Consider the following 21,790-nt stretch of genomic DNA (forward strand, 5'->3'; position numbering starts at 1 on the left):
GGAAGGGGCGCTAGCTTCACGTCTCCCTGGTCTGCTGGGGGGAAGCAGCTAGTGCGGGGTTACCTCACCCCGTTTGTAAGTAGGGATCCGATGTAAGTCGGATCCATGTAACCCGGGGACTGCCTGTATTTAACATATAAAGGTTTGTGTAATGAAACAAGCACATAAGTTATCAAGATTCACTGCTGTTTCAAGATACGCATATTGGCTAATATGTATCTACTAGCCATTTAGCCCATCATAAGATGGGATTTTCAGGCCTCTCCTCCACATCCGTCTTCTCTCCTGAGCCTCTGGTCTCTCACTCCATCTCTCCCCCCTGCTCCCTCCTACTGCCTCCCTCCGCTCTCTCTCTTTCTCTTCTCCTCCCACTCCTGCCTCTCACTCTCTCTTTCTCTTTTCCTCACACTCGGGGGACCGCAGAGCCCAAACAGTTGCTTGCACCACTTGCTCCAACACGGCAGCCTGTCCGAGTGATGCAGAAGTCAGCCGAGCACCATGGCAGGAGGCGAAGGGGGGCGAGACGGTGACGTTCATGGCCAGGGGGCAGGGCCTGGAGCTGCTGTCACGCCGCACGTCACCGTCCTGCCCTACTTTGCCTCCCACTGTGGCACTTGGCTGACTTCTGCGCCGCTCAGCTGGGCCGCCACGAGGGAGCAAGCGGTGCAAGCAGCCATTTGGGCTCCCCCACGGCAGCCTGGCTGAGCAGTGCAGAAGTCAGCCAAGCGCTACAGCGGGAGGCAAAGGGGGGAGGGGCGGTGTGGTGACGTACAAGGCCAGGCCCCGCCCCCTGGCCATGTACATCACCACCCTGCCTCCCCTTCACCTCCCACTGTGTCACTTGGCTGACTTCGCCAAATGGCTGCTTGCTCCTCCGCGGCGGCCCAGCTGAGCGGCGCAGAAGTCAGCCGAGTGCCACGATGGGAAGTGAAGGACATGACTCAGGCAACAGCGCCGCCCAGAGGGAACAGCCAGCATTTCAGTGTTACAGAGTCACAGACACTGGGCTACTATAATATATGATACTGAAAGTATAAAATGCCTATGTGGTCAGCTGGGAAGTAATATGTCTGGTTGATGGCTTAGTCAAATAGGAGAGAATTTTCACCTCACCATAGATAGCAATGATGTAATACAGTGCTCACTTGTCTAGCTTTGCTCCATCCATGGAAAAGCATCAAACAACTGTAAATAATCAAAACCACCTGGTAAAATAGGAAAATTACAGCAGACAATCATCTACCTATACTGTTTAAGTTTAACACATGGTAGGGAAAGGCACTCTGTATCAATTCACTGAGGAGACATCTTGAGTATTGGGGTAGTCTCGAAAAAACTGAATCCTGGCTCTTGGGAAGCCAACCAGCTCTGCAACAGACTGAACTTTAGGGGTGCAGGGAAATCTACTTTATTAGATAGGAAAGTTAACTATTAAGTGAAAAACCAGGATCATGCTTTATGATTGTTTTGTACTGTAACCATTTGATTCTATCACACTCGCTTGTTTCTGATTGAATCTCTATGGATTTTTTAAAAAAAATTCTTTTCTTTTTTTCACTGTAAGTACTGTGTGCTTGTGAGCTGAAATATTACATATGTTGCTTCTTTTAGAGCATATGGGTTTTCTGTAAGGAGTATTAGGGGCTGGACAGCATAGGAGACTGCTTCAATGGGATTTGGAATCCAGGGTACACCTATTGGTCATCTGCAAGGTGAAGTCAGGCAGCCTTAGCCTGGAGTAAAGTGCCTGAGCAACTGAAAGGGTAGAGGAGTTAGGAAGCTGACACTCTGTTACCACAAGGAAGACCCATGATGAAGGCAGAGAATAAACAAGGTGACTCTCAGTCCTGGGTACAATGAGAACCATCACATCCACTCATGTGGATGTCCCTGTTGGCAGAACGAGTTCTAACACAAAATCAGGAGCAGGGAAGGGAGGAAGAAGAAAGCAGTAGTATAAAATATGTTCACTCCGGAAAAAATAAAGATCCAACTCCAATTTTAGTAATGATCTATGGTTTTTGGTATGAGGTTAATCAAGGAAGGTGCATAATCTTCATAACTAACTTTAGTGTGGAAAAATTCAAGGTATACTCACAAATCGTGAGGTAGAAGCTTGTTTCAGTTAACTCATCTCTCCTTAACTATAGAGAATGTCTGCCTTGTGCCATGCTTGCACTTAACACTTTCTCCTGTACTCCAACCCTGACCTACACAAACACTTGCATTAGCCAAGGAAACCCAACAATAAAAATCCACAAATGAGAAATGCTGCACTAGACTATGCCACAGACTCTCCTTTGATAAAATAAATGACTTTATTCTATAAGATGGAGTAAAGATTACGTTACAGGTCAAAGGTAAACAACAAAACAAACTTGATAATTTAAAATTGAATAGGTTCTAAATATCTCCACTAACCAGACTGAAAAAGGCAGCTAATACAAAAAAGCTTTGCAGAAATACACACAGAGACGTTGGCTTACTATTGTCTTTACTGATGAGTCTACATACTGGTTAATATGTATTCCATTACTGAATGACTCCCTCCCAGCATGATTAGCAGAGGTATTTAATCTATTTCTGGGCTTAATTCAATTTTCTTTACAGTCCACATCTAATTCAAACTATAATAGGATTGATGCTACTGATTATTGCAATTGTAAGAACACAAGACTATCAAAAGGAGACCACCTTTTGGCTCTCTTTTAAAAAAAAAAAAAAAAGATACAAATGGGATCAACTTAACAAAACAATGTAAGTTGCTGGTATTGTCAAAGAAGATTATAAATACTTACCCTGCTACTCTATTAGCAAATTCAATTATATCATCTTTGGTCCTAGGTCCTCTATAGTTGTATGCCAAGTCACCTTTTAAGCTGGAGGGGGGGAAAAAAATCCACAACCTTGAGGAACTGCCATTCATTTCACCTTTGTTAATAAGTCAGCTGCATATGCAAAATCCTAGCAGTCTCATATTTTTAATATTCAATAATTAGTAAGTGCTAAGCAACTTTGATCCTTTCGGTAATTGTTGAAAAATACCCTTTAAAATAGAAAAAATATATAGTTTTGTGGCTCAGTACAATTGGAGTGAGAGTGTGGGTTAGAGGGCAAATCATACCACAGTTTGCCTTCTGAAAATAAGATCTGCTGTACATGTTGTCTGTTATTTGCTTTAGAATGACAATATACTGGAAATAAAACAACTTCAGAAGATTTGTCCACAGGCTATGAAAAATAATTCAGCCTTTAGACCCCATTAAAGAGCATTAAAAATGTCCATTTATTACTCCTTATAAAAAAAAAAATCTTAGGATTAAGGATGTTACCTAGTGGTTAATTTTCTAGTCAATGGAATTTCCATCAACTACTCAACTAAGACAATAGACACTTCTGCATTCCTCCTTTGAAATGTACAAGAGCCCCCTGGTGGGGCTCTTCTACATTTCAAAGGAGGAATGCAGAACTCTGCCTGAAGCCAGCAGGAAATCCCACTGACTCCAGGCTGGGTGTGCCAGCTTTGAAATGTACAAGAGTCCCCACTGGGACTGTGCATTTCAAAGCAGAAGCTTCCTCATGGAGCCCAGGGTCAGCAGGGGACTCAAAGTTCCCTGCTGATCCCGGGCTCCATGCTGCCCTGCCGATCTGAAATGCCACGCCAAGCCCAGGGTCAGCTGAGGACTCCTCAGCTGACTGCGGGTTCTGCACAGCATTTCCACACAACCTGGGGTCAGCTGAGAAGTCCCCAGCTGATCCAGGGTTCTGCGGAAATGCTGCGCGGAGCCCAGGATCAGTTGGGGAGCTGATCCTGGGCTCTGCGCTCATTTCAAATGAGCAGCACCGCATAGCTGAGCCAGGGATCAGCTGTGCAGCACTGCCCTTTAAATGCCACCTTGGCAAAGCAGCAGAGCTGTACAGCTGATCCCGGGATCAACTGTGTGGCGCTGCCACTTTGAAGTATACGATTTTCTTATTGTATAGTCGACTAGTCCTTCACATCCTTACTTAGGATACCTTTTTACTATTTAAAATGCAAAATAGAAAGAGCAAATTTAAATGGTATTCTATTGTGATAATCTATAAAGGCTTCTTAAGCCTGAACAGTTAGCTAACCCTCACTCCAATGAGGCAGACAAGAAACTATGTTATTGTATGTAACTGATGGGGTGGGATCTAACTTGACTGTATCATCAGAAAAAAATATGAGTGGGATTTATGACTGTGAAAAAGGACCCATCTGATTAAGTTACATTATATTTTGTGTCCTTAAGATCAACTTCCAGGACCTGCATTTGTCACGACAACTAAGTTTTTCGAAAATCTGCAGCCTATAATAAGCTACAATAGTTCAATGGAATTACCCTTAGGAGAGATAACTGAAGACAATCCAAAACAACAACAATAGGTTCTTTATGACAACCAAACATCCTTTGATAAATTCAACACGTTTGGGGAAACAAAGAGTTACACGTCTGACCATTTCCCACATTTTCTCTTTTAAAACTTCAACTAAAGTTTTGTTTTTACTTTATATCTTTAATAGCACTTTATGCAGCAGCTTCCCTGGATATATGTCTCTATTCAGAACAGTAATATGGGGCAGAAAAGTCACTAATAATGTGGAATTATAATCAGGAAGTCATAAACGTGGCAGGACGACTGAGGTATAGATTTTATACCCGAAACTATGCTTAACTTGTCTATACTGACATGAACTTGAAATTCAATACATTCCAACTGACAATATTTATAGGAGTATAATTAATCCATAATTACAAAAAGTTTATTTGGGCTTAATTAATACTGAACTTACTTACTAAGCTGTTAAACAAGATAGTGGTTTATTACAAAGAACTTTAAATTCTAATGATTGTTTTTTTCAAAAATATCCAGTTCAGCAGTAACTGATGTAAAACTTGCTCCCAAGTGAACTGTCATTTTCCTTTCCTTCGTCTTACTGGTATCAGCTATTAAAGTTATCTTTTTATTTGTTTGTTTTCCCTCTTTTTAAAGTGAGCAGTGGAGAAGATTGGTATTTAAAAATATAATACAGGAAAAATAAAAACTTACAGCTTAATTGTTGGATAACCTCGAACTCCAAATTCAGAGGCAATACCTAAAAGACACATTTGGTCAGGTTTCTGTTTTCCTCTCATGTATGCAAAAGAATTACATTGGTTGTATAATAAATGCTGTTTAAACAAAAAATTAGATTCCTTAATTTCATCATGTATTATCATAATTTCTCTTACCTCAAAATAAATTCCAGTGATGAATCAAAATTAACAGAATGAGTCATTTTTATTCTTTAAATAGAAACCTGACAGATTCCATGTCATGAAAATGTAGTCTCCATGCACACTTCTACAGTGTGTCAAGCAACACCCAAAATACTAAAAAAAGCCTCATGAAAGTATTCAGATTCTTGCAGGTATCCGTCCTAGCAGACAGACACTAAATGCTTCTGTATTTTGGGGATCAGAGTAGTATAGGAACACAGACAGAAATAGCATTACTCTATGATGTTTAATGAAAAGTCAGTCCCTGAACCTGAATTGCATAGGGAGATGTGAGTACAGAGAAAAGTGGACCATAGCCATTGCTCCATATAATGTAGTAATAACTGTAGCCAAACTGCATGGACTTGCTGCTTAGTTGACGAAAAAATTCTGTTTCTCTCACATCCCCAATAACTTTTGTGCAATTAAAAAGTGCTAAATGCTATATTTCCTGCTTAAGTGACACTTCTCTCAAACTTAAGATAGCACCTTACAAGGTGCTGATTTATCATATTGTTTTGCAAGCGTGGAATAATAATCTGCTGAAAGTTCATGAAATTAAATGAACTAATTGAAACAATGGTGAAGAAAACTAGAAGTGAAACCAATATTTCCACTGTAATTTATAGAATTAACCAACAGCAACTAGTTAGTGATACACGGTATAACACAAATCCAATGCATGTTACTCTCAGTAACTAGAGTCCTAATTTAGATTTCTGGCAGATAATGTGTCAGGATTTTTTGTCTGTTTGACTGCAACCCCACATGCAGCTGCAGAAATTTTCAACAGTTACACGGTTACTTAATTACACGCATTTTAACATTGGATGTTTATTTGTGTATAATCCGGTAACCGTGTAGCTGACAAATATTTTGATGGTTATACAGTTACCCAATAAGCGGCTCTGCACTGAAAATATCTAAGGAGCCAGTGGGCAGGCAGGCAGGCTCAACCCTGACTCATGCCAGATCCCAGCAGCTAACCCCCTCCCACTGTAGCTCTACATTAAAAGTACGTAGGAGTTGGTGGGCAGGCAGGCACAATCCCAACTTGCATCTGTTCCCAGCAGCTTCCACTGCTGCAGCTCTGCAATAAAAGTAACTAAAGAGTAGGTGGGGATAGCTGCCAGGACTGAGCCAGCCTGGATGTCAGCCCACTAAAAATTTACTCTCAGAGCTGTGAGGTTGGGGGAAAGTGTGTGTGTAGCTAGTAACATTAACTGATAAGCATCCGCTTCTCAGTTAATCATTTAACCAGCTACACTATTACATCCCTACTAATCGGTACTTATGCTCTAAACTCTTTAGAGTAGGAACTATCTTTTGACTGATTGGGTCCTTTCTGATGACGGAAGCTCCTAAAAGCTACAATAAAGCAAGTAATACTTACTGACTCACACGGGGCAGTGGTGACCCCACATTTTCCCATCAAAACAATTTTACAACAAGAAATTAGCATCAGGGGAAAAAAAGTCAACGATCTCAGAAGAGTCTTGTCTTAAATTGGCTTCTAAGTCCCATCTTCAGGGGAGACATAGGCCCTAAGGAACATTAACCAAGATATCTATATACCTAAAAATGAAGGTAGGGAGCCAATGGGACCCATAAAATCACTTAGGAGTTCGGCAAGAGCAGTCTTGAAGTTTCAGGCAAGAAGGGACCACAAGATCATCGAGTCTGACTTCCTGTGTATCACAGCCCACCAAAAACACCAGCACCCACACCTTAAAACCAACAACAACAAAGCAAATAAAAGCCCATAAGAAACTAGACTATTTTCTGCCACAAGAGAACAAGTGGGAATGAGAATGCCAGAGAAATATTTGAAATATACCTGCATAAATCCACAAATTCTGAAGAGGAAGATACCTATCTGAGCTGGGGGAAAATTTCTTCCCAAGTTCACATATGGCAATAATTTAGACCCTGAGCATATAAGCAAGAACTAGTTAGCCAAGAACCTCAGGGAGTGAACGCTTGTTGCCACCTCAGAGTCCTGGCCCTGCCACCTTCTACATACCATCTAAGTTACTTAGACGCAATTGAAAATCTATTTTTTCATCTATCTATGTCTTTAGGCATCTAAGTATCTTGGCAAAACCCAACATTACAGCCTAAATTTCCTTTAAAAGCAGAACTTAAGAGCTCAAGGCACTTCTTAAAATGTTACCCCAAATTCCTATTTGTCTGTGAAATTATTGTAACTGGCAAATGTACAAGTCTTCCAGAATCTAAACAGAGGTTTACTTCATTCTGGGAGAGCCAGAGATGATTCCTACTTGTAGTAGACCTATCATTTCAAGACCTTTTTCCACCCCAAGTATAACCAGATGTTGAGATTTGAAGCTCAACATTGTAGTCCTCGCTCTCTTTATCCTATTGTAAAATCTACAAAATGAATTGTGGTTCTAGATGCAACATGGGCTAGTTACTGCAAAGTCAAAGTTTTGAGATACTGGTTGTAAGGAGAGTTTTGTTTAAGTGTGCATAGCAGTTAATTTCTATAATACTCTATTCTGTTGGTATAAATTACCAAAATTGCATACCTAACAAATATTCAAACTGAGTTTTGGCAAAATTTTGAGGCAATAACTCCAGATACCACATCTCTTTGTAATGTGGTGGACAAGTTCTTTGCAGGGCTCAGAGACACGTTACCAATTTTCAGGACAAGTATTTATTTACAAATTTTAGACTAATGAAAAAACATGAGTAAGAATAGCAATTGTATTGCAACCCTTCTGGTACTGGACAAATACATTTTGATGTCCCCCTTCAGAAATAACATGGAAACACATCTCCAACAGACAGTAAATTAAAATGTGATGAAATCAACACAACTAAATAATGAAAGACCTGTATAAGCCCCAGCCCTACATTGGAGTCCTGGATGGGAACTCTTATTCCAGTCATCTAGTGACTAGCCAGCTGGGTGACCTTGATCAAGTCACTTCGCCCCTCCATAGAACAAGTATAATTACCGTAAAATCACGAGTATAATGCATACGTTTTTTTCCTGGTTTTTAAGGGTTAAAACTGGGGTGCGCACTATACATAGGCGGTACCATGTGTCCCTGCCACGTTCCTGGACAAAGCGTGTCGCACAGGCAGCTGAGCGGGGACCCCCTTGGCAGGTGAGAGCTCAGCTGCCCTGCCCGCCAGTCCTCACCTTGTCTGGGAGCCTGGCTGAGCTCACGCTTGCCGCGGGGGCCCACTGGGCAGCTGAGCTCGCGCCTGCCGCCGGGGCCCCCTGGCCAGCTGAGCTCGCGCCTGCCGCCGGGGCCCCCCGGTCAGCTGAGCTCACGCCAGCAGTTGGCCAGGGGGTCCCCGCGGCAGGCGCGAGCTCAGCTTGGTGCGCCAGCAGTTGAGCAGGGGGCCCCTGCGGCAGGCGCGAGCTCAGCGCGGCTGGCCGGCAGCTGGGCAGAGTGCCCCCGTGGCAAGCGCGAGCTCAGCCAGGCTCCCAAACAAGGTGAGGAGCCGGCGGGAGGGGCCGCTGGGTGGGAGGGCGGGGAGGGAGGGGCCCCACAGCAGGCGTGAGCTCAGTGTGGCGCACGAGGAGCTGGGCAGGGAGCAAGTTTCAAACACCGTTGCAGGCTCCCCGGTGCTGCACATGCTTTTCCCTGGAGCCTGCAGGTGGGAGCGGCCCCTTCCTTCCTATATATACAGTAAAATCGCGAGTATAATGGGGGTGCGTATTATAGAGAAGAGCTCAGTTTATTCCAGAATTCTGATGTTTAAAAGGTAGGTGCGCATTATACATAGGTGCGCATTATACTTGCGATTTTACAGTATGTCTTCCTTTGTAATAAGTCGAAAGCACTACCAATCAATATGATAGCCCCATCAGAATCCAGTCAAGATTTGGGCTCTTAGGAACTATTGCAGAACAAAATCTACCAACCAAATATTTTTAACTTAAAAATAGTCACATTTCCATCTGAAAAAGTTATAAAATAAAGGTTAGACAAAAACACCTCTCTTCCTATTTGTTTTACATGTACAAGGATTTGAGGCTTGGATTGAAGAGGTAAACCACAGAAGCATGGGAAAGTCACTAAAGTGAGATATTACACATCCATATCTTAGTTATTACTGACACACTTAGCTAGCATAGTCTTCAAGACAAGTGCATTTGTTTACAGGAAATAGTATTTTGTAATAGTAATCCTACTGGTTGCTTCATATGCAAAACTAGCTTACAACAAAACTATACCTACACAACATATACTTACTAGAATAAGATGTTGCATCCATCTTCCCAACTTTTACCGGAGACCCACTGCTTCTTATCTCCATACCAACTTCATTCCACACCGGCTCCAATTTCTTACAATGGCCACACCAAGGTGCATAGAACTGCGAGAACAAGTCACAAGTGTGGCATTATATAGAAACAATGAACTCTATAAATATAAACCATCAGTCCGCACATTTTGAAAATCAATACACATTGCCAATTAAATAATCCTCTCCTTATTAGGGCTTCCTCAAATTCTCTACTCCAGTTTTATTAGTAAACTCATCTTTCCTGATTCAATAGTGTAGGAATGGATCCAAAATGAGTATTTCCAGATGCTGTATTAACAGCAATTCCTGTCTTGAAGGCTATTTAAGATTACTTTTTTAGGACAAGACCTACAAGTTATTTATCTTCAGTGCTTCTGTCTATGTAAAGTCATAGCACAGGAGCAGACTTGACAATCTATTGTCTAAAAAAGTGTACCAAGAGGGGCAAATTGCCTCATCTGGATATAGTGTTCAATGGGTGACTAGACTGGTATCTGTATAAAGGAATCTGAACTTCTATAAAGACGTTTAATGTGTTTGCCATCGCAACTACCTACTAGAGAGGCCTATCTATTTGATGGAAGTCTCAAAACAAGAAGCAGATCACCAACAGCCCCCAGGACTTCAGATTTTCAAAGGAAATAGGGAGTCAAATGTAAGTGAACAAGTATCTGGTAACTATAAACATTAATCTTATAATATTTGCATTTGATAGTGTGTAGCAACTGAACAATTACCAACAGTGCTGTCAAATAGTTATGTGGGAATTTGGCAGAGCACCTACCCTTTGAAAGACCATTCCAGTCCTTCCATGTCTCTATCCCCCAATGGTTTCAAGTCCTTCCCTTTAGCACAGAAACTTTATTGAGTTTGTGTCCTTAAATAGTCAAGGCCTTTCCCAGAAGGCGTCTCAACTAGGTGAAGACTTCTGGAATGATAATGTGCTCTCGGAGTGGAAGGGGAGCCCAGGCTCACTTCTACACCAGGCTCTAGTCAAAAACCCAGTGGTGGGCAGCTACATTTAAGAGCTGGAGTGTTAAGTTGTTGGACCACTTCCTACCCAGTCTCCTTTTGTTTCCTGAGCTATTCACTACAATGAAGTATCTGACCTGCAAACTCAATCACCTGCCTCTCCTCTGTGAGTTTGCATACATGTTATTTTCCCCTCAGTGCAGACCTCTGTTTGCTCCCTCTGAATTGCTCTGCTCCCTTTTTAGAGCACTGCCCCCAACTTGTGCGAGCTTTGAAATGCAGCTGGGTGGGAATGGCTGACCCAGAGTTGTGCCTTAACGCTTTGCTCTTGAGCATGAAGTTCATATATCTCACCATATAGTGTAAAGCATCTCCTATTTCCTTCAGAGCCAGGATGCAGCTGGGTGAATTCCTTCTATCTGCCTATCTACCTAAGACTTCAGTACTGAATAATCACAGGCCCAGGAAATAAACTTTCAAGTTGAAAAACAGCATAGCTTTTGCCTTTGTGGAAGTAATTTATGCAGAAGATACTATACACCAGTGTTTCTTAAACTTTCTAAGACTGAGGAACACCAATTTTTTTTTTATGGGGAAGACCAAGGATTTTTTTGTCGAGAGAGAGAGAAAAAAAAAAAAACAGCCCCCAGGGAAAATGTGTCAAGCAAAACAAAAAACCCATTGGACCAGGAGTGAGTGTAGAGGAGGGATTTTGGGGCAGGGAGGGTGCAGAGGGAGAATTGGGGCAGGGTGTCAGAGCAAGCTGGGAATGTGGGGTCATGGCAGGGGAATGAGGGGGGTTTCGGTGCAGGGTCTGGGCATGAGGGGGGGACGCTTACCTGGCTTGGCACCCTGCTGCAGCAGGGAAAGCCTCCAGGGAGCATGTTCTTGTTCCTCGGGGTGGGATGGGGAGCTCAGTTTCCCCCCCACCCACCCCGCCCATGCAGCGGGGAACCCAGCAAAGCTGCAGCACCAGGACAGGCTTCCCGCTGGCGGACTGGGGGGGATGGGAGGGGAGCAGAGAAGACAGTAGGAACCTCGACCATCCCCGCCAGATTAAACTCTGCCACTTCCTCAGCAGGCTGGGGAGTGGGTGCAGGAGAGAGAGAGCAGCAGTGCATAGGAGGCCGCAGAGCCCAAACATGCCACAGACAGGATTCAGGGGAGGGGCATGGCAGAGCCTGAGCCAGGCTCCCTACAGATGGAAGTTTTAAAAAGGCTGAGGTCCAGGAGCAGCTTCTCAGCTCTAGCCACCCCTCCCACTCCCAACAGCAGCGGCTGCTGTAAAAGCTGCCACCTGCATACTTGGAGGAAGAGGAGGCTGCGCGGCAGTGGAGGCCCCATGGGGCAGAGGCCGTCATGCGGACTGGGATGGGAGGGGGAGCAGCCACTGTCTACGGGCACTGCAGGGGGTGGCAGAGCAGAATTATTTCTGTTTTCTCCACAGCACTCCTCTGACTGCCTTGTGGCACACTGGTGTGCTATGGAACGCAGTTTAAGAAATGTTGCTATACATACTCTGCGGCAGTATTTAGATTGCACAAACCTTAAATTCAACTTTATGTTTTATACCTACTCTTAGAACTAGAGAATACTGAACATAACATTTCCAAATATATTGTATTGTAAAAAAAAGGATTTTGAACAAGGACCATGATACAAGAGCTAAAATCTGAAGTACATGCATGAGTACATAGAGCTATGGGGTAGTTATTTTCCTCTTAAATATAGTTCCAAATGACTTGATTAATGCAATGTAAAGCACTAAGTGCTTAATGCAAGCAGGTCAATTCCTGGATTACCCTGTACAATATAGAAAAATAGCTTGTGTAGTATACACATTATTTTCCTACACACTGGAACACAGCACTTCATTTTTCACCACCATACAGAAAAACCTTTCAATTATGTAGCAGCTTTATAACAATGTGTAGTATATACAGATTTTTTTTTAACTAAACTATTAGAAAACTGTAAAGTTTCAACAAAGCGTGAACCTTAATGCTTCTCACATACTCACATCTACAAGCCAAATATCATCTTTACGATTGTCTTTAAACCTAGAAAAGAAAAGTACAATATGTAACATGCCTATACACAAGCACACAAATATACTATTTGTTTCTGAAGGAAGGAGGAAATAGGGCCTGGTTTAAACTAAAGGAAGAAAAGCTCAAAGCATAAATATGGCAGGAATACTAAGCTTATCAGTTTTTTTCCTATTGAAATTCCTTATATACTGCACACTGCAATGTATAATATTAGTCCACCAACACCCATGGCCATCAATAAAAAATAATTTCAGGACCATTTAAGAGTAAATGATTATAGGAAAAAATGGTTCGCCAATAGGCAGATTTCACTATATAACAAGTTCTTTGGCACAATGCACTGTTTTCAATCACTGTCAGATAACCTTTTATTGCACTGTACATTTAGCCTACAACAATTAATCTGAAGTAGTATTATGGAGAAATGTAATTCAGCTATTCCTCTTTTCCATACAACTATGCTTGTTAAGAAACATACACAACCTACATTAAGTTTGTGCACTAAAACATCCTAGATTAATTTACTAATTAGTTTTCAAACTCAGAGTGACTGTTATATTAGTTTGCTCAATACTGTAAAAATCTTGCAGATAACTTCAATATGAAACTAGGTAGTCATTTTAACACAACCTCAACATTTACTTTATCAAGAATTTATCAAAGAATACAAAGTTAAGATTAGTGTTGTTCACTATCTATATGGAAAAACTTAAACAACAAATAGTCCAGTAGAACCTTACAGGCGAACAAAACATGTAGATGGTATCATGAGCTTTCATGGGCACAACCTACTTCTTCAGATGACAGAAGCATACTAACCTATCTTTTGAACTAATCTGTATGTTCTGGCTTTTATTTAATGTTCGAGAAATGACTGACAAGATAAACTGACTAGTTTGAACAGCACCGCAGAAAGGTCTTTATGAAATATACACTACAATGAAGTCATTAAGTTTAAAGAGGTACCTAACAGAATCAATTTTATATGTATTTACAAGCCTATTTTTCTTGTCATTGCAATTAGATGACAATGAGATCACTTACTAGGAAGTTATTTTTGTACTTAACTACAATTTATTATAGTGAGGAACTAATAACCTTTGGATCTAGTAAATGTAACACATTCCTGCATCGCACACTTCCTTCCTGCATGCTCGCATGTCTGGAGGGAGTTGGGGAAATTTAATACACCTGTTCAGATAGTTCACTGAAAGTACCAAACATGAACCAAACAAAGATGCTGACTGCAGAAAAGCTATCTGAAATATGGTGAAACAGCTATACAAAATGTTGCAGGGTTTTTTAAGCCACACATGCAGGCTCTTTTCATTTTACTAAAAAACAATTTTACTATTGTTTGCACTGCAGAGCTAATGAAAGATCTAGATATATTCTATTTTCCCTTATGCACCAAAATACGATTTCTAATTATGAAATCTTAAACACTGATGATGATCCCAGCTTCCGTTTGCAATTAGAATATATTCTCAATTTGTAATCACAGAATTTCATGTCCTCTCCAAAGCAGGTACACATTTTTTACAGCATATTTTATTTCATGCAATCAAAGCATTTTACATCTACTTCATATGGAATATTAATGCACATAGTCAAAGATATGACTAGCTTATAGCAATCCAAAAAAATTCAAGCAAGTGGACAGGAACAGAATGCAATGCAATAAGCAAATTTAATTTCCCCTTCGGATTTTTAAACTGCTATTCTCACAATTATTTCTTTACGTACTCAATAATATTCATAAGAGGCTAAAGGGACAAAGAACTTCAAAAATATAGTATAAATCTTAACCTGTGTTATTATTAGCACTATTTATGCCATTTTACATTCCCCCCCTCCCCCCCCCGATTCTCTCAGGTTGATCTGAAGAACTCTGTGTAAGTTCTAAACCTTTTCTCTCACCCCAAAAGAAGCTGGTCCAAAAAAGGAATTGCCTCACCCACCTTATGCCTGAACACAGACATGTCAGTTTCTTATTCAAGCCCTTAATGTTACACTATCTGATGGGAAGTGTTTGTTTAGAAAGAACGGGTACCAATGGAACCTAAACAAGAATGTCAAATCAAGTTCTACAAATCTTTACACAAAATTAAATTTTGAACCAAATTTAAATGTTCTTTTTACTAAGAGATGAACTGGCAAAGTATAAGAGCTGAAATTTTATATTCTTACCTTTGTCAGTTTCACATTAAAGACTTAATTTGATTTAAATTTTTAAGAAAAAAAATCTTTAAATTGCCCCTTACTGAAGATATTTGTCATAAATGTATATGAAATTTGAAAATAAAATTCACAGACTCCTATGTAGAATCATAGCAGGTATTTAAAATTCATATTTTTACTTGTATTAAACTAAATTCCTGTGAAATAGTGTGTATTCTCTGTAGCAGGAAGTAACTTTTAAACATTAGTATTTTAACATTAGTAGTATTGACAGTCACTTCCATTATTAAACCTTATAAAGCCCTAGTAAATAAAACAAGTACAGAGTGCTTAAATTAGGCAAAAGAAAATATTATTTTAACCCAATTTAAAAAAAAAAATTTCAAACTTTTTAAAAAGCCTTAATTATGAATCATCTACATAAAATTGTTCCTGAAACACAGTAAACCAAATGTAAGCGCAGGGAGAACATTCACAACCAAATTACTATTTAAATTAGCATTTTGGTGGGCGGGAGGATCTGTGGGGAGAATCTGTGGAGCTTTAAAGAGGGAGTTTGGGAGCAAAAGGGCATTTGGGGTGCTGGATTAGGGAAACACTCATTTCGGGTGGCTCCCCTCAAGTGGTTATAGTCTCTGCTGCTCCTAGGCAGAAGTATGGCCAATCAGGTCTGGGCACTCCCTCCGCCCACAGGTATTGTCCTCATAGCTCCCATTTGCCTGTAATCAATGCTTCTAGGTGGAGGAACATCCATGGGGGCTCTCTGCATTGTCCGCACCCCAAGTGCTGATTCTGCAGATTCCATTAGCCAGCCAATGGGAGCAGCAGGGGCAACGCCTAAGGGAAGAGGCAGTGTGTGTGCAGGGCCATCTGGCTGTACCTCCACTAAAAACAGCAGGGAGACACCCAAGATGTCTAGATATTATATCAGCACAGCCTAGATATTATATCAGGCATCCCCAAAACCTTCCTGAATCCAACTTCCTGCCCCAAAACTCCTCCCACATCCAAACTTCCTCTCTCTTAATTACCCCGCCCCTCCTTTTTTTTTTTTTTATATACTTACCAGCATCTCCCATTCCCACGACATGCCAGATAAACCTTGTACTGTATGATATGGTATTTTCTGGATCACGTAAGTATCAACATAGCATTATATAGTGACCTGAATAATTCCATAATATCCAACCAAAATTCCATAATATCCAACATAGGACATCTGGATTTAAATCAAGCAGAAAAAATAGTATGTGCTACAGCTCTGGTAATTTATCCATCAACAGTCACCCAATAAATAGATATGATAGACAATTTAAGATAACAGGAATTGGGGAAATGGACATTACTGACATTCATGGTTTGATAACTTCCTATAGATGCTTATTTTAGGCCACATGTACTTGATAACTGAATACAAAATACTTCCATTTCCAATTAACTAGTTTATCAGCAGATACCCCTTTCTGAAGTACTAGTACACTGAAGTAAAGTAATCTAAAAGACCAGACTTTAGAATCTAGTTTCTATTCAGACCTGTAGCACTAGCCTATTGTGTGATGTCAGACAAGTCATTTCACCTGTTTCCCCTACCATTCTTTTTCTCTCTCACAACTAGGTTGTAAGCTCTTTGAGATAAGGATAATTTCTTACTAGGTGTTTGTATAATGCCACGGTACCACAATAGAACCTCTATGAACTATTTTAATTCAAATAATAAAAACAATGCAAAGTTTTCCCCATATTCTACTTTCATAAACCCTGGTTGTATATGTACTAGTACTGCTGCTGGATTTTTGATGAACTAAAAAAGTTTAGTCTTCATACCATCCAGTTATTATAAGAAGATATGGCATACATTTGTGACCCGATCCCAGCACTTGTTTAATGAAGAACCATAGCATACATGTTTGGACAACTAACTGCTTATTAAATTAAGTTTCCAAGGGCACTGAGATAGAAAGTGTCAACACTTTCAAATCCAGATATTTTCACAAGTTAGTATAAGCTTGCAGATACTGTTGAAAACTTCTGCTAAAAACATAAACACCAAGCAGTAGTTCCTTCGGAGAACTTTTGTGAAACATCTCCTAGTTATGAAAATCTGATTCTTCACACTCCAACCTCTGAATAGATTTAAATGTACTGCTATAGTCAGAAGCTTTGGAAGAAAAGAGCATATTTAATCTGGGTCTATTTATCCTGTTTTCCTTCAGCCTTCCAAAATAGAGATCCCTAATCATAGCCTCACAAAACAATAAACAGCCATTGCAAAATTAAGCCATGCTCACTGTGCTTCAACTTCATACTAGTTATGACAAAAGTAGTTATACAAACCACAACCTTTTCGTTCATGCATTTCATAGTTGCTACTGAATAAACAAACAAGACTTATTCAGCATTTTCCACTTGGTAATACCACAGAGCACCAAAGCAACAAAAGAGCAGCACCTCCATGAAAACAAAGTAATACCTAGGCAACATTTCACGTGACAATAAAATAGGAGTACTTACGAGTCATCTAGATCTTCCACAAAAGCTGCATCTAAAGCCAAGACAAGTGCAGCAGCTGTCAGGACAGAGGGCGGGGAGAGAGGGGAAAAGCAGGAGTTTAGGTGGCAAAACAGGGTAATGACATTCACTCTGATTAATTCATTGCCACTGGTGTCCCCTCCAACCGGCTTCTCCATAGGCAAGTGCTGCAGGGACCCGGAACGTGCCCCCCACTTGGGAAAACAAGAGTCTAGAAAACGTAGCCAAACTGCTCTGCCTCATGCCGGGTCCGGCCACTTTCACTGGGAGGGTCTTTCCCCGTCTCACCCCCAACCCGATCCTCTCCCCTTTCATGCCTCAGCCTTCCCGCCCGCAGCTCTGGGGCAACGACTCTCACCCCCCCCCCCCCAAGCCTCCTGCCCAGCCCCCTTTCCTAGCACCCGCGCCCGCAAAGACCCCGCTGCCTTCTGCTCCCGCCCCCACACGAGTCTCCACAGCCTCCCCCCCCCCCGTCCCGGCACGAGCCGCCCCCCCGTTCCACTCCGCGCGCGCCGCGCCGCGCCCCTCCCCCGCCAGGGCGCTTCCCCGGGGTTACCCGCTGCCCAGAGGAGCCGGCACCGCCCGCTCGCCGCGGCCATGTTGACAGGAGAACTGGGAAAGGCAGCCCAACTTCCGGCCGGCGGGGGAAACGGCACGCGGCGCCCTGACAACACGGGCCTCACCTCCGCGCATGCGCAGAGAGAACTGGGGTGGAGGGGCGGCCGGGGGCATGGACAGAGGAGGAGGAGGGCAGACCCTCAGGCCACGCCCCCTCGGAGCCTGTCAGTCCCAACGCGCGCGCCCCGCCCTTCTGTCTCACTGGCAGGCGGCTGCTCTGGGCCCAGCGGAGATTCCCCCCCCCCCCCGCGCTGGCTTAGCACCGCCTCGCGCAACCCGCAGGCTGCTGACGCGGGCCCGCCTGCTGCAGCGCAGCCCCGGCCCGTGCTCGCAAAGCACCAGAGCATGCCTGGCCCGAGCTGCCTGGACTCTCCCTTCTTGCATTGCGCTGCGCGGGGAGCCAGAGCCCCCCACACGCTCTGCGGTCTCACTGCCCTAGGTGCTGGGCCGGCGGGGCGCTGCTGCGCTCTCTGGCTCGCAGTCCTTTCTGGACACAAATTAGATGTTGGTTCACCGCCTCTCAACCCTCCCGCTCTCTACGTTGTTGCAGCGCTTTTCCACCCCCGCGGCCCCCCGTCTGGGATGGTTTCGTTTGAGACACTGCAGTGCAGAAGAGTTGGTGTTAGTTAATACTTTTCATTGAGATGGATTTAAAAACAAAATATGTCAGAAGCCCTGATGGGTAGACCGAGAGGAGAAGGCAGAAGGAATATTTCTGTCTGACAGAGGAATGCCACTCGATGTCACAGGGCAAAGTGCACTCCAGCAAAATGGGGACGCTGCAGCACAAGGGTTCTCAAGATAGATGTCATAATGGAGTCACCAAAGATGGTTTTAGACATATTCTGGCCCAGGGTGAAAGCCCTAGTTCAGCAGTGAGGAAACAGTGGCCTATGGGCTGGATCAGATCTGCCAGAGTTAGCCCCTGGTGGGCCCCCACACCACCATATTTACTTGCGCCTCTACAGGTTCTAGGGGATGACAGCTCTTCTTGGCCATCGACCACTGTTCCTGGCCAATGGGTGCTGAAATTACCTGTACCTGCAGAGGTGCAGGTAAATATAGCAGCAGTGGCCCACCAGAGGGTAACCCTAGTGAACCGCCACCGTTATCACCCAACCCTGCCCAAGTCTCACATGTTCTGGTGGCCAGAGCTCAAGTTCTGAGGCAATGATTTCAACCCCGCCGCCCAAGTGGCGGGGCTAAGACTGTGGCTTCAGCCCCATTGCCTGGGAATGAAGTCCTCAGGTATCTAGTATTTTTTGTTCTTGAAAGGGGTCATGGATCAATGAAGTTTGCGAACTGCTGTAACAGTTCCTGTCTCACAGAGTTTCTGTACTTACAGCTGTAATGCTTGAGATTCTGCCTATGTCTACAGGATTGCTTCCTCCATCAATATAGATAGGTATTCCACCTACACCAAAAGACAGTGGATGGAAGACACTTTCTATTTGATGTAGTACTATCTACACCAGGAGTTAGATTCCTATAATTGTGTTACAGAGTGATGGGGATTTTTTGCACTCTTGAGTGATGCAGATACATTTCCATAAGTTGTTAGTGTAAATCAACCTGCCACTGTGCCTTAGTGGGTCACAGTACAAAATTCAGGACAAGATGCTTTAAAATAAGGCAGACACACCCCAAAACTGGTGCTTATTTTCTCATGAGATATACCAACCCAGCAACAAAAGTAAATTGTCTCACTACACTGAGTAAGAACAAGTCTAAAAAGCAGCCTCCTTATATATTCCAGTCCTTGCATCATAACAAAAAATCCCACTAATTTAACAATGAGTGGTTATTTAAAACCAGTTTCACCAATCAAAGGGTTCTTCTAATCCCAAAGAACCAGTCACATACCAAGGTCAATATATAACTCAAATCTTACCTCAAAATCATCAATTGCCAGTCATTTAGTATTTTTTACTATCTAATGTCTTCCTTTGACTGCATGTTTTCTATGTTCATTGGCCTGCAACTTCTCCTCTCAAGTCTAGAGCTTCACAGTCCAGCTGGGAATTGCATCCTGGCAAACTTTTCCTTCTCAGGAAGTTCTCAAAAGTAGATATGTAACTTGGAACGCACAGGCATACAGGACATACCATGTGGCTTCCTTCATCCTAATGAGTCAGGCACAAATCCAAAGAGTAGTTTAAACATAGCCAGAGTTGTATATGTATGTATTTAGTTATTAGTTAAACAAACAGTTCTTATGCAAGAAAAAGTTTGTAAAATCCTTTCAGGTGATTTACAGACAAAAGGCAGAATCTCTGGTGTAGTTTTGGATAAAACATTAACCTGAGATCTAGGTGACAGGTTTATTAAAGGTCTTAACTACTTTATAGTGATAGAAATGTAGCCGTGTTAGTCTGGGGTAGCTGAAGCAAAATGCAGGACAATGTAGCACTTTAAAGCATTTTAACTACTTTATGACAGCCTCAGTTGGAAGGGCACTGGTCACTCTGCAACTGGAAATGTCTTGGGCTTGATTTTCAGGTGTACTGAGCTAATCTCTCATTAACTTTAACTGGAGTTGTTGGGTGCTCGTAACTTCTGAAAAACTACCTGAAGTTTTGCAAGTTAGGCACTTGCTAATTATTAATCACAGACCACTAAACCCCCTACTCTGCACCTGGTCCCACTTTTTCCCCCTTGAAGCCCTGCAAATTGTGCTTCCTCTTCCCCCAAGACTTCAACCCAGTGCACTCTCCATCACAGTTCACTTCTCTCTTCCATCCCCAACCCTGCCTTTTTGTTCTCTCCTCTCCCCCTTCCTCAAACCTAACTCTTCTCTAGTTCTCTCTTCTAACCCCCAGTGGGCTCTTTCTCCCCAGACTGTAGCCTGACATAGAGCCTGCCTTCATCCAGGTAACGCATCGACTTTCTTCAAACAGTTTCTGAAAAAGGGGGCGAGTTCTTTTGGCATCCCTGTATTCCTCATTTTATGAGGAAAAAGGTATCTTCCAAAGGAGGTTTTTCCCACATTTGGCCCCGTGTAGACAGACCAAATGTCAGAAAAGCCTCTTCTGAAAAAACAAGCAGTAAAAGGTACACTGTTTGCAATTTGCATATCTTTTTCCAGAAAGCAAAAGCAGTGTAGACATAGCCAAGCAGAGGGGAAAGCAGGAGAAGGGAAAGAAATGAAGTAGAGCCACAAAGGGAGAACTTGGGGAGGTTGTGAAGAAAAGAATAAGAAGGGAAGATAGAAGTGGAATAGTGGAGGAAGACACAACATTTGAGGATGTGGGTTAGAGAGGAAAAAGAGCTGGTCTAAGCCACATGAAGGAGAGAGAGTGTTGCAAAGAAAGAATGCAATATTGTGGAGGGCAAAGTGGTGGGAGGTACCAGTGGAGGAATCACTTGGGTTATTAAACAGTGCAGTCCAGGCATCTGTTACAACAGTACTAGATCTCTGTCCAGAAATTGAAGCTACATGAGGATCAACCAGAGATACGTCCATTTGAAAATGTATTGGAAGAAGCAAAGACTTCAGTTCAGAAGTTGACTGATAAGGGCACTTCCATTAACTCCTTAAATGAAGAGGACAATGTTTGACAAGTCAGTTTGAAAAGTAAAGCACACAAACTTTATTCTTACAGATCTACACCACTAACTTCTGGACTCTGCATAGTTTTTATAGATGCCTGTCTTCTAACCACGAATCTCTGAGGGAGTAGCAATGTTAGTCGGTACCTTTAACAACAACAGATAGTCCTGTGGCACTATCATGAGCTTTCCTGGGTAAAACCCACTTCATCAGAATTTGAGATAGAGTGCAAATAATAAGCAAGATATTTATAACAGAGGGGGACAAAACAAGTACCTGTCAATTGTTGGACTGTTACTAATGATGCTAATTAAGTG

General features: G+C 42.5%; 1 protein-coding gene across 2 annotated transcripts in view; it reads right to left on the minus strand.

Moving 5' to 3' along the window:
* Positions 1-18,009, minus strand: part of TMX3 (thioredoxin related transmembrane protein 3) — a 54,394-nt gene extending 36,385 nt beyond the window's left edge. Inside the window, exons 1-6 of one of the 2 annotated variants that reach the window (XM_075921034.2) lie at positions 17,862-18,009; positions 17,288-17,342; positions 12,565-12,604; positions 9,518-9,641; positions 5,074-5,119; positions 2,799-2,879 (exon numbers count right to left, since the gene is read on the minus strand). In XM_075921034.2, the coding sequence (XP_075777149.1) occupies positions 2,799-2,879; positions 5,074-5,119; positions 9,518-9,641; positions 12,565-12,604; positions 17,288-17,342; positions 17,862-17,904 (389 nt within the window). In that variant the 5' untranslated portion in view covers positions 17,905-18,009. Of the gene's footprint in view, positions 1-2,798; positions 2,880-5,073; positions 5,120-9,517; positions 9,642-12,564; positions 12,605-15,842; positions 17,222-17,287; positions 17,343-17,861 lie in introns of those variants that run through there. The other variant, XM_075921035.2, reaches the window with a different exon arrangement.
* Between the last annotated feature and the right edge of the window lie 3,781 nt (positions 18,010-21,790).

Source organism: Pelodiscus sinensis, chromosome 2 (genome assembly GCF_052426305.1).
Source record: "Pelodiscus sinensis isolate ZL-2025 chromosome 2, ASM5242630v1, whole genome shotgun sequence".
Classification (NCBI taxonomy): Eukaryota; Metazoa; Chordata; order Testudines; family Trionychidae; genus Pelodiscus; species Pelodiscus sinensis.